The sequence below is a fragment of the Castanea sativa genome, chromosome 9 (genome assembly GCF_040712315.1).
Source record: "Castanea sativa cultivar Marrone di Chiusa Pesio chromosome 9, ASM4071231v1".
Taxonomy (NCBI): domain Eukaryota; kingdom Viridiplantae; phylum Streptophyta; class Magnoliopsida; order Fagales; family Fagaceae; genus Castanea; species Castanea sativa.
In genome coordinates this window covers 30,872,181-30,883,925 of record NC_134021.1, presented here as the reverse complement: position 1 = coordinate 30,883,925, position 11,745 = coordinate 30,872,181, and the positions used below count along the sequence as shown (strand labels likewise).

Below are 11,745 nucleotides of genomic sequence, written 5' to 3'. Positions count from 1 at the left end.
TTCCTTCCACCCACTAGGGGAATAATCATGACCGTTCCACTAAGTTTGGCTATAAATAGGCAGGGAAGATTCAGTTGAAGGGGTTGGCAATTTTAGAGTGGAGAGACTAGAGAAAGTAATACTAATCATCCCGAAGGGAGAAAAGGGAGTATTAGTGGGAAAAGATGGGAAACTCAGGAAACGAGCCTACCGAGCATAGTGTCACCTGTGGTAGGAAATCCAAAAGCCCACTATACAAATAAATTGTGAGCCCAAACTCCTCTGAGGCTCAGCAGCCTTATTTTAGGACGCACAATTGGCGCCGTCTGTAGGGATCTCCTACGTAGCTGTGGTGCTATCTTGGCACGCTCGCAAGAATGTCTGGAGGTGCGCCGGGAAGTCATTCAAAGAGCGGCACTGGAGGGCCATCACGGGGGTCTACATGGCGAGAAAGGAGGCAAAAAAGGCAGGAGGACAGAAGGCATGAGGAGGCAGAAGAATCCGGGCCCGGAGAAGGGTCGTACCAAACCCTCTGGACAATGTCTAACGCCTCGAGCCATAGCCGCCTTGACAGAAGAGACCAGGAGCTTGAGCAGAAGGATCAAGAGCTCGAACGCCTACGCGGGACGGTCAGGGATTTGGAGTTGCAAGCACGGGGTCGACACAGGAGAAGGGACCAGGAAGAACGAAGGGAAAGGTCAGTAAGTGTGGGGAATCGCCGTGAGGCAAGATCTCATCAATCCGGGTCTCGTAGGCACCTCGACCGTTCGCGAGAGTATGCGAACCGTGAATCGACTTCCCCCGACGCAGAGCGACCACGCAATGCGGCCATGGATACCATGAGCCGAGCATTGCGTCAAGCTGCCCGGTCTCCATTTTCTAGAGATATCGAGAGCGCACCTATGCCGAGCCGATTCGCACGCCCACCGTTCAATTCCTACACAGGGAAGATAAACCCAGTGTAACATGTAAGTCACTATATTCAGATGATGTCTTTACACTCCCATAACGATGCATTGATGTGTAAGGTTTTCCCCTCGAGCCTTGGCCCCACTACTTTGAGGTGGTTCAACAGGTTGAAGAAGGGTTCGATCCATAGTTTTTCGAAACTGATCCAGGAGTTCGGAGTGCGGTTCATGACTTGCAGCCGGGTGCCGCAGCCCGTAGACGTGTTGCTATCAATGAAGATGGGGGCTAGAGAGACTATTCGCAACTACGCCAGTCGGTACTGGGAGTTGTACAACGAGATTGGCGGGGGTAATGAAAAGATCGCGGCGAGCACATTTCGAATGGGCCTACCCGAAGAATCCGGGCTGAAAGAATCGTTAACCCTAAAGCCCCCCGAGGATATGAGGCAGTTGATGAGGCGTATCGAAGAGTACAAGCGCTTAGAAGATGATCGGCTGCAATCCAAAGGGAAGGAGCCGATAATCAGTTATCCTCGGAACAACGGCTTCAACCCCAGACACAGGAAGGATTTGAGAATTCAAGAGCTCGGCCCGGCAGCTGGGGGAGTCAACGCGACGTTCAAGGAGCCCGTACACAGCATCATTGATAGGATAAAAAATGAGCCGTATTTTAAGCGGCCGAACAGGATGGCGGGCGACTCGTCAAGGAGAAACCAGAATTTGTATTGCTCCTATCACAGTATAAAGGGCACACCATCGAGCAGTATAGGGTGTTGAAAGATCACCTGGAACAGTTGGTGAAGGCGAGGCATTTGAAAGAGTTTCTGGTGGAGACAGGGAATCAGGAGACCGGACAGGATGATCGGTTGTGTCGAAACCCTCTCCCACCCCCTTTGGGAGTGATAGAGGTCATCCATGTCGCACCAAGGGCCGTTAGAGCACCCACAGCAAAAGGGGTGTTAACCATGGTGTCAGCAGAAGGAAACTCGAGCGAACAACCCCCAGGTAAGAAGCCGAGGTACAGTAGACAACCCATCGCGTTCGACGACGACAACCTGGAAGGTACTACTCAGCCCTACCACGATGCTTTAATAGTCACAGCCCGAATAAGGGGTTTTATAGTGAAGAGAATAATGATAGATTAAGGGAGTAGCGTAGATATAATGTACCCGGACCTATACAGGGGGCTCGGCCTGAAACAGGGGGACTTGTCCAAGTATGATACACCTTTAATGGGATTCGACGGGCATATGGTGATTCCAGAAGGGCAGATTTCGCTCCCAGTTATCATGGGAGGTAGGGAGGTAATGGTAACATTCATAGTGGTCGCCTCTTTCTCACCGTACACGGCAATATTCGGAAGGCCATGGATACATGACATGGGGCTGTGCCGTCCGCCTTGCACATAAAAGTCAAGTTCCGAAGATGAAGGGATTACAGTAATAAGGGGTGATCAGCAAGTGGCCAGACAGTGTTTGGTAGCCGCGGCAATCAAACAAACAGAACAAAAGGAATCAGCCGAGAAGGCGCCCCTATAGCAATTACAGCATCCCCAAATGGAGGGGACCAACGCTGCCGAGGATTTGGTAAGCGCAAAGATCTTACTGGGAAGTGAAAGGAGTTTTCAGACAGGGGCAGGCTTGAATGATGGGGAAAGAGTGCAGCTACTACTGTTCCTCATACAAAACATGGATATGTTTGCATGGAAACCATATGAGGTGCCCGGTGTCGACCCTGAGTTCATAGTTCACAAGCTGAATGTGGATCCTCTGTGCCCTCCCCCCCAAGAAACAGAGACCGAGAAGGTCTGCTAAGGAGCATGTGGAAGCCGTTAGACAGGAAGTTGGGAAGCTAAAAGAGGCGGGGGCCATAAAGGAAACATTCTTTCCAGAATGGCTCGCAAACATGGTGGTCGTGAAAAAGAAGAGCGGTAAGTGGAGAGTTTGTGTTGATTTTACCGATCTGAACCAAGCATGTCCGAAGGATCCGTTTCCAATGTCGAAAATCGAGAATTGATGGACGCTACGTGCAGACACCCAAGAATAAGTTTCCTCGATGCTTTCCAAGGCTATTACCAAATTGCCCTAGCCGCCAAAAACCAGGAGAAGACGACATTCTTAACGCCCGATGCTAACTACCACTATACCTTGATGCCGTTCGGTTTAAAGAACGCGGGAGCCATTTATCAACGAATGATGACGAGGATGTTTAGGGATAAGATTGGACGGACAGTGGAAGTATACATTGACGACATGGTGATAAAGAGCAAGTAAGAAGGACAGCACATTGACGACCTGAAAGAAGTGTTCGAGATACTTCGACGACACCGGCTGCGCCTCAACACCGATAAGTGTGCATTCGGGGTTGGATCCGGTAGGTTCCTGGGTTATTTGATTACTAAACGGGGGATCGAAGTTAGCCCCGATCAAATTGATGCTGTGAAACGTCTCAAACCGCCAGGCAATCCGAAAGAGGTTCAAAAGCTAACTGGTATGCTGGCTGCTCTTAACCGATTTATTTCCAAGTTCGCTGATCGGTGCCAGCCTTTTTACCAACTTCTAAAGAAGTGGAAGGGGTTCTAGTGGAACGAGGAGTGTGACAAAGCCTTCCAAGATCTAAAGGATTACCTTGGACGGGCACCGACGTTGTCAGCCCCAGAACCAGGAGAAGACTTGTACATGTACCTCTCAGTATCCGAGCATGCAGCGAGCACCGTACTACTAAGGGATAACGGTGCACAGCTCCCGATTTATTACATCAGCAAGATGCTAGTCGACGTGGAGACCAGGTACTTACCACTGGAAAAACTGGTGCTGGCACTCGTGCATTCCACCCGAAAATTACCCCATTATTTTTAGGCCCACACAGTCCACGTCTTGACCGAGTACCCGCTCCAGTCATTGTTAAGGAGATCTGACTTTACGGGGAGGATAGCCAAGTGGGGGACTCGGCTGGGCTCCTTCGATATCAGATACAAGCCGAGGAACTCAGTGAAGGGACAGGTACTTGCGGACTTTATTGCCGAGTTCTCGCCGAGAGGTACGGACATAACCTGCGTAGTAGAAGTTAAGCCATGGAAGGTGTTTGTGGACGGAGCGTCCAATGCAGCTGGAGCGGGGGCAGGGATCGTGGTCATCACCTTGGAAGATCTGAAGTTAGAACACTCGTTCAGATTAGGCTTCAAGGCTTCTAATAATGAGGCCGAATATGAGGCTCTGTTGGCGGGACTAAGGGTTGTCATGGATCTGGGGGCAAAGGAGGTGGAAGTATACTCTTACTCCCTCCTTGTAGTAAGTCAGGTCCAAGGGAACTTCGAGGCCAAGGATCCCCGGATGATAGAATATCTACGGCTAGCAAAGCAAATGATGGGTAACTTTATGACAGTCAAGATTGAGCGGATAGCCCGGGGACAGAACCGGCACGCCGATTCTTTGGCAACTCTAGCATCATCAATAATTAACAAGGTACCTTGGCTGATCAAGATGGAGTTGGTGCCCGAGCCAAGTATTGCTGCTAGGGCATTGATTCTACAGGTCACTGAAGTCGAGAAGTGCTGGATGGATCCAATCATCGACTTCCTTTCAGAAGATCGAGCCCCGGAAGATGAGAAAGAGGCAGCCAAAGTACGGCGAACTTTCGCTCGGTACTGGTTATCTGTCGATCAGAAGCTATATAGCAGATCATTCGAAGGGCCATACCTGCAGTGCCTTCACCCCAGCCAAGCTAAAGAACTGTTAGCTGAACTGCATGAGGGAGTCTGCGGTAGCCACGTGGGGGGACGCTCGCTGGCGCACCGAGCAATGACCCAGGGTTTCTGGTGGCCGCAAATGAGGAAGGAAGCTACCGAGTATGCTCAGAGATGTGAACAATGTCAGGTGCACGTGCCGATGATCTACCAATCGGCCGGGAACTTGAACCCAGTTTGCAGCCCGTGGCCATTCGCCCGTTGGGGGATGGATATAGTCGGACCATTTCCCCAAGCAACGGGCAACCGAAGGTTCGTGTTGGTGGCAGTAGACTACTTCATAAAGTGGGTAGAAGCTGAGGCACTGGCCAACATCCGAGACGTTGACGTTAAGAGATTCGTATAGAGGAACATTATAACAAGGTTCGGCGTGCCGGAATCTTTAATATCAGAAAATGGCCTGCAGTTCAATAGCAGGGCTTTCCGGGAGTTCTGCGAGAACCTCGGTATTCAGAACCGATACTCCACACCAGCCTACCCGCAGAGTAACGGCCAGGCAGAAGCGACAAATAAGGCTATCGTAAGTGGTTTAAAGAAAAGACTGGAGGGCGCCAAGGGTAGATGGGCCGAGGAGTTGCCAAGCGTCCTATGGGCATACCGAACCACTTCGAGGAGATCCACGGGAGAAACTCCATTCTCTCTTACTTACGGGGCGGAGGCAGTCATCCCTGCTGAAGTAAACCTATGTAGCGCCCGAGTTACAAGATTCGCTTTTGACGAGAACGAGAAGTTGATGGCCAAGGAGCTGAACTTGCTGGAGGAACGCCGAGATGTGGCCACCATTCGGCTGGCAGAGTATCAACAGAAGCTTGCTCGGAGGTACAAGAGAGCCGTCAGAAGGAGGGAGTTCGACGCGGGAGATCTGGTACTCCGAAAGGTAGTGGGGAATACGCGAGAGACGAGCACGGGAAAGCTAGCTCCGACCTGGGAGGGGCCCTACCGTGTGACTGCTATTGCCGGAGCAGGGGCATACTATTTGGAGGATTTGGAGGAAAAACCGCTCCACCGGCCATGGAATGTTCACAATTTAAAAAAAAATTTATCAATGACCGGACACCCTCCAAAGATATAAACTTAATGTAATCTTGCATCACTGCATGTTTAATACGAAGGCATTTATTCAGCTAAATTCCCCCTTTTCTTATTTCAAGTTATTATCGTCAGGCAAGAATTATGATGAGAATCACGAGGGTAAAGGCAACTCATTCACGGTAAGGACAGAAACCTGCCCTCGGTTCGATTCCTATCACCGAGAAGGTGAAAACCTTAGGCTATTTTATCTAAGGATAGAAACCTGCCCTCGATTCGATCCCTAACACCAAGAAGGTGGAAACCTTACGCTATTTTTATCTAAGGACAGAAACCTACCCTCGGTTCAATTCCTATCACCGAGAAGGTGAAAACCTTAGGCTATTTTATCTAAGTACAGAAACCTGCCCTCAGTTCGATTCCTATCACCGAGAAGGTGAAAACCTTAGGCTATTTTATCTAAGGATAGAAACCTGCCCTCAATTCGATCCCTAACACCAAGAAGGTGGAAACCTTACGCTATTTTTATCTAAGGACAGAAACCTACCCTCGGTTCGATTCCTATCACCGAGAAGGTGAAAACCTTAGGCTATTTTATCTAATGACAGAAACTTTCCCTCGGTTCGATCCCTGACATCGAGAAGGTGGAAACCTTACGCTATTTTTATCTAAGGACAGAAACCTACCCTCGGTTCGATTCCTATCACCAAGAAGGTGAAAACCTTAGGCTATTTTATCTAAGAACAGAAACCTGCCATCGGTTCGATTCCTATCACCGAAAAGGTGAAAACCTTAGGCTATTTTATCTAAGGACAGAAGCCCACCCTCGGTCCGATTCCTATCACCGAGCAGGTGAAAACCTTACGCTATTCTCACCTAGGTACAAGGACCCGTTCTGGGCATGGCCAGCGACGCCGAGCGTCCAGTAACATAAGCCACTATGGCTTGAATTCAAAGGGGCTACTCCCGGCCCCCAAAAGCGAGAAAGTAAGGTATGATGGCATTTACCAACAACGTTAACATTAAGAAAGCAATCGTGTACAGGATCAGCCGTTACCAAGCAAGCGACAAGGAAGCACAAACGACATTTAAACGGCACTAATTAAAACAACGATATGTAAACGACATTAATTATAATTGTCTGGAAGACCGGGAAATTGTTCCATCGCCACAGCCCGGCGATTTAGGCTCATTAAACGTCCAAAAGGAAAAATAATAACAGTAAAAAAAATAAATAGAAAATTAAAAAAGAAGAAAAGAGACAAAAGAAAGGCTAGGTCATCAAACGGCAGGGTCGGCTGGTGTGGGCGGAGGGACAGGCTGCTCAGTTCCACTCACGGTTGTCTGGATTGTCAGTGGGACCTGGTCTAGTGCAGCTTCGGCCCCAATGCGGACGTTTCTTGTAACCTCCGGGCCAGCTACCTCCATGTGAGCATCAATATCCTGCACGAGGTCAATCATACTCGGAGTCTCCTTCTCGTTTGAAGCCTCAGTTCGACTCTGAACGACAGAGGGAGGAAGGGCCGGGTAAGGGATCTGCTCAGGGTTCCACAGCGGAGAGTCCGCGGCCACTCCTATTGGCTGAAGGGCAGCTAACCATCCCTCCTCAAAGCCATGGTGCCGAGCTTGGTGAATGATCAGCTCCGCGGAGTTTTCAGCATCCGAGAAGCCGACCGTGTACCACTTTTCCTCGCAAGCTTCGAGGGACTCCTTCAGGCCGGCGATTTCATTAGCTTGGGCTAGACTCAAGTTGTCCACCGTCGCTAACTTGAGCTCGGTCTCCCCTAGCTTCGCCTCTAGGAAGGTCAGGTTTCCCTCGGCGGCCTGCCGGGCATTCTCGGCATCTATCGCTTTCCTCTCCGATGCCGCGGCAGCCTCCCCTTTTTCCCTGGCCGTGGCCTCAGCAACGGCCTTTAGCGCCTTTTCCCCCTTCAGGGCCTCGGCCGCATCCTTTAACCGCCCGGTCACAATGTTGGTCATCTGCGCGGCCTGGAGATAGGATAGTAGCCAAATGGTGAAATTAAGAAAAAATTAAAAAAATTAAAAAAAAAAAAAGAAGAAGAAGAAGACCACTTAGTACAATGTACACAGTCAAGGGGAATAGAGCGTTACCGCGTGGAATGCCATTGTAGTCGCGTGGCAAGTGTCTCGTCATTGCCCTGTGCATAGTAATGGACATCCTCAGGCAGCATGAGGCCCTGCACCAAACTTTGGGCCACTCGCCCCCCTGCACCCCTGTCCCATAGCCGGACGCTGGCGGTTTTCGGCAAGCACTCGTCACCTAACTTGAAGGTGTGCTACCAGCCGACTACCGGCCGGGAAGAGGATGCCACATTGGTTCCAACCTGAACCGCAGGGGGTATGACCACCGGCCCCTCCGGAAGCCTGGAACCGCCCGCTACACGAGGAGGGGTCTTCGGCAAAGCGTCACCCGGGACAGGAGGGTTTTTCTCGGCAATCCTTTTTCTCTTCCTGTTTTCGCCCCCGGGAGGAGTTTGACTCGTTCCTTGTGGGGACTGAGTTTGAGCCGCAGGACCAGCGCCAGGAATGAACCGAGAGAGGGTCATCTCCCTATACTTCACCATTCTCTCCGCGTGGTCGGCAGCTAGTTCCTTGGCTACGGGGGCAGCGTCCTCTGGCTGTCCGATTGCTTTGTGCCTCCGTCGACTCTGGGACACGCACTCGGCAGAACCGTCCCTCACAGGTGCGATATCGTCTGCAGTGGTATAGCGCGGGCCACGTTCTCAAGCCTCGCCTGTGGTGAGCCCGGGGGGAAGGAATGTCTTGTACCACACATCATTGTACGACGGGAGCGGGCTGTCTACCAAAAGCGCCTGGCTGAAGTTTTGCCAAGTGGTGTACACGGGGTTGACACTGAGGATCAAATGAGACGCCCTAAGTTGCCCGTCATCGTGCACAAAGATCTCCGACCTAAGAACAAAGTTGAGGTCTCGTGCGTGTATAACTCGACTGTCCGGGAAGAACCTTCTGGATTCTGCAACAAGTCCAGGAACAAACCAATTAGCTATAAAAGAAAAAATATATATATATAAGATGCAAGAACAAATCAAATGGGGATTGTCGGTACCAACCAACTTTGCGTGGTGAGAGTGGGCAAAGAAGCTCACTGGCATGCCAGTTACCACGCACCCGAACGAACTCTCCGGCCGAGTTCCTATTAGAGTCGAGCAGGCAGGATATAAGTCGGACTCGTGTATCTCTAGTTTTCAAGTAATAACCACGTGTGAAGTTGCCGCACAGTTTATACATGAAATTTATGTCGTGCTAGTTCAACTGCAGCCCGAACATGTGGTTTAACCGGATGACACAGCTAACAACGCTATAAAAGTTGGGGGGAAACTGGTCGGGACACAGGCCGTAAAACCCTAGGGTACCTATTACGAGAGGGTCTACAGGGAACCTAACCCTACCCTTAAGTATCGACATCAGTGGAAAGAATGCTGCGTTCGAGTCAGCAGCCCTTTGAAGTTTGAGGTCGCCCACATTGCAATACGCAACGTCGACATCCCCTTGGACGCCAAAGGTCTCTCTAAAACTAGTCAAGGCAACCCCCGGGGTAAGTAGGTGAGAAACCCCCATTCCTAGAATATGAAATGGAAGAGAATCGAAAAGGAAAGAGAGGTAGAAAGAACTTACTTGGGGCTCTAGGGAGTGGAGAACTGAGGAGGTTTTTGCGCAGGAGAAGAATGCTCGGCAAAGGAGGGGTTGGGAGTGAGAGAAACGCGAAAAGTGAAAAAGGAGTCCAGAATGGACTATTTATAGGACCTTAAAGCGTTTAATGAGGCCAAGAGCGGGAAAAAAAAACCCTCACAAATCCCTTTCTTGGATAACCCCCCACACACGTGGGCACGGTTCACGAACCGTCGGGCGGTTCGCCAACTACCACGTATTAATTACTGACATGACGACCTGATGCAGCGCTATTTTCGAGAAATCTACTATGACGATCGCCCTAGCCGTGTGCAGAGAGTATACATCCGTGGGAAGCCATCACTACGACTTGCCGGGGATCCTTGATTCATCATCTGAAGCAGAGCATGAATCAAGGGGGGGCTATTGTACGGGCCTCACCCCCTGTCAAGCCCAATCGCCCTAAGGCCCATAAAGACTAACTCTTATAAGAGCCCCGCACTGATCACACATGGTAACGCACGTGCCGTCCGAAGGGTTTGAGCTCGGAATGCTCAAAGCAGCCTGTGACGTGCCCCTGCCGAGCACAGAACTTGCATGCGGGGCTGGTCCCAACACCACTATCATTTTCTCCTTCCCGTCACCAAACATCCACTTAGGTGAAACGGTATTGGACCTCCCTTCCATTGCCTGGGGAATGCCCCTGCCGAGCATCAAATCCAGCGGTGGAGCCAATTCCAATGCCACTCCCATTTTCCTCCCACTCCCAACTAAACCCCCACTTATGGGTAATAGTATTGGACCCTTCCTTCCACCCACTAGGGGAATAATCATGACCGTTCTACTAAGTTTGGCTATAAATAGGCAGGGAAGATTCAGTTGAAGGGGTTGGCAATTCTAGAGTGGAGAGACTAGAGAAAGTAATACTAATCATCCCCAAGGGAGAAAGGGGAGTGTTAGTGGGAAAAGAGGGGAGACTCAGGAAACCGGCTTGCCGAGCATAGCGCCACCCATGGTAGGAAATCCAAAAGCCCACTATACAAATAAATTGTGAGCCCAAACTCCTCTGAGGCCCAGCAGCCTTATTTTGGGACGCACATCAACAACTAAAGGGAGAATAAGGATTTGGGAAATGAAAAAACTATCTCATCAAACAGAACATTGTAGGTTATGTATATATGATTTGTTGAAGGATCAAGACGTGTATCCTTTTTGATTAAGATCGTAGCGAGAAAAATGCATCGTTAAGACCAAAAATCAATTTTATGATTATCGTAAGGACGAAGGTAATGCTAATAAGCACACCCAAAAATTTCAAGAAAATTGTAATCTGGAGTTTTATTATAAAGAAGTTCAAGTAGGGATTTGATATGTGTGATATGAGAGGGGAGCCTACTTCATCCCAATATTTTTGAGGAATAGAGGCAGAGGAAATAAGATGAATACATGTCTCAGCAATGTGACGGTGCTTTCACTCAACAAATCCATTTTGTTAATGTGTATGTGTGTGAAACCACGCCCTCAGCCTAAACCTAAAACTTGTAGGTTTTGGCTATGTCTCATGCGAATAGAGTTAAGTTGCATTATTGTCTCTCAAGAGATAGTGTAGATGAACCTACTGTTGTTATTCTCTCACTTAGTTTAAGGGTTTTCCCATGGATCCCCCACTTATTTAATTGGAAAAATAAGAAAACCCAATTAAAAAGTATATCGTTTTAGTGATGAATTGAAAAGGATACAGGTCTTTGATAATAACTATAAAATTATATGGTTTTAGTCCTAGATACAATCTAAAATAAAAGTACACTACTTTGATTCCTAATTACAATCTAAAAAAGAGAAAATTACAAGGACAAACCTAATCCATTTTAGGTGTTTTTTTTTTTTTTTTTTTTTACAAACTCAGGTTCATCTTATTTTTTCTAAAACTTACCCTTCATTTTTCATCCAAATAAAACGCCTTCACTTAAAAAACAAAAAACACCGGTTACCTATTTATTTTTCCTTCACATTAATCATTTTAGCCCCTAAAATTTAGGCCTTTGTTTTCCCTTTTCCATTTTAGCCACATACAATTACTACTCATCTAAAAAAGAATTATTTATCCTTATCTCAATCTTTTCTCTATATCAATTTTATTTATTATTGTAGAGGCCCCACTAAACCACTTTCAAATACACATTTAAAAAATAAATTATAGTTACTACATAAATTTATTTCATTCATAAACATATAAATTTCATCACACTTTTAGAAATTTTGGCAATTGAATAATGTACAACCCTAAATTAGTATATATGAAAAGTTTTACTCTTTAAAAAAAAAAAAAAGCAATTGATTTTTTTTTATCACAAATTAAAAATGAAAAAAGTGTTGGGCCATACTGGGCAGCTGTGAGCTTGACCCGTGTAAACTTTAATGGCTTTCTTAGGA

At 48.2% G+C, this 11,745-nt stretch overlaps 2 protein-coding genes across 2 annotated transcripts; both read left to right on the top strand.

Annotated features, from left to right (window-relative positions):
* Positions 1-968: 968 nt before the first annotated feature.
* LOC142609039 (uncharacterized) lies at positions 969-2,032 on the top strand. The gene is made up of 2 exons (XM_075780681.1): positions 969-1,517; positions 1,628-2,032. The coding sequence occupies exons 1-2, from the start codon at positions 969-971 to the stop codon at positions 2,030-2,032; spliced, it is 954 nt and encodes a 317-aa protein (XP_075636796.1).
* A 411-nt stretch (positions 2,033-2,443) lies between these two features.
* On the top strand, positions 2,444-5,704 carry LOC142609038 (uncharacterized). The gene is made up of 3 exons (XM_075780679.1): positions 2,444-2,692; positions 3,746-4,884; positions 4,996-5,704. The coding sequence occupies exons 1-3, from the start codon at positions 2,444-2,446 to the stop codon at positions 5,702-5,704; spliced, it is 2,097 nt and encodes a 698-aa protein (XP_075636794.1).
* The last annotated feature ends 6,041 nt before the right edge of the window (positions 5,705-11,745 follow it).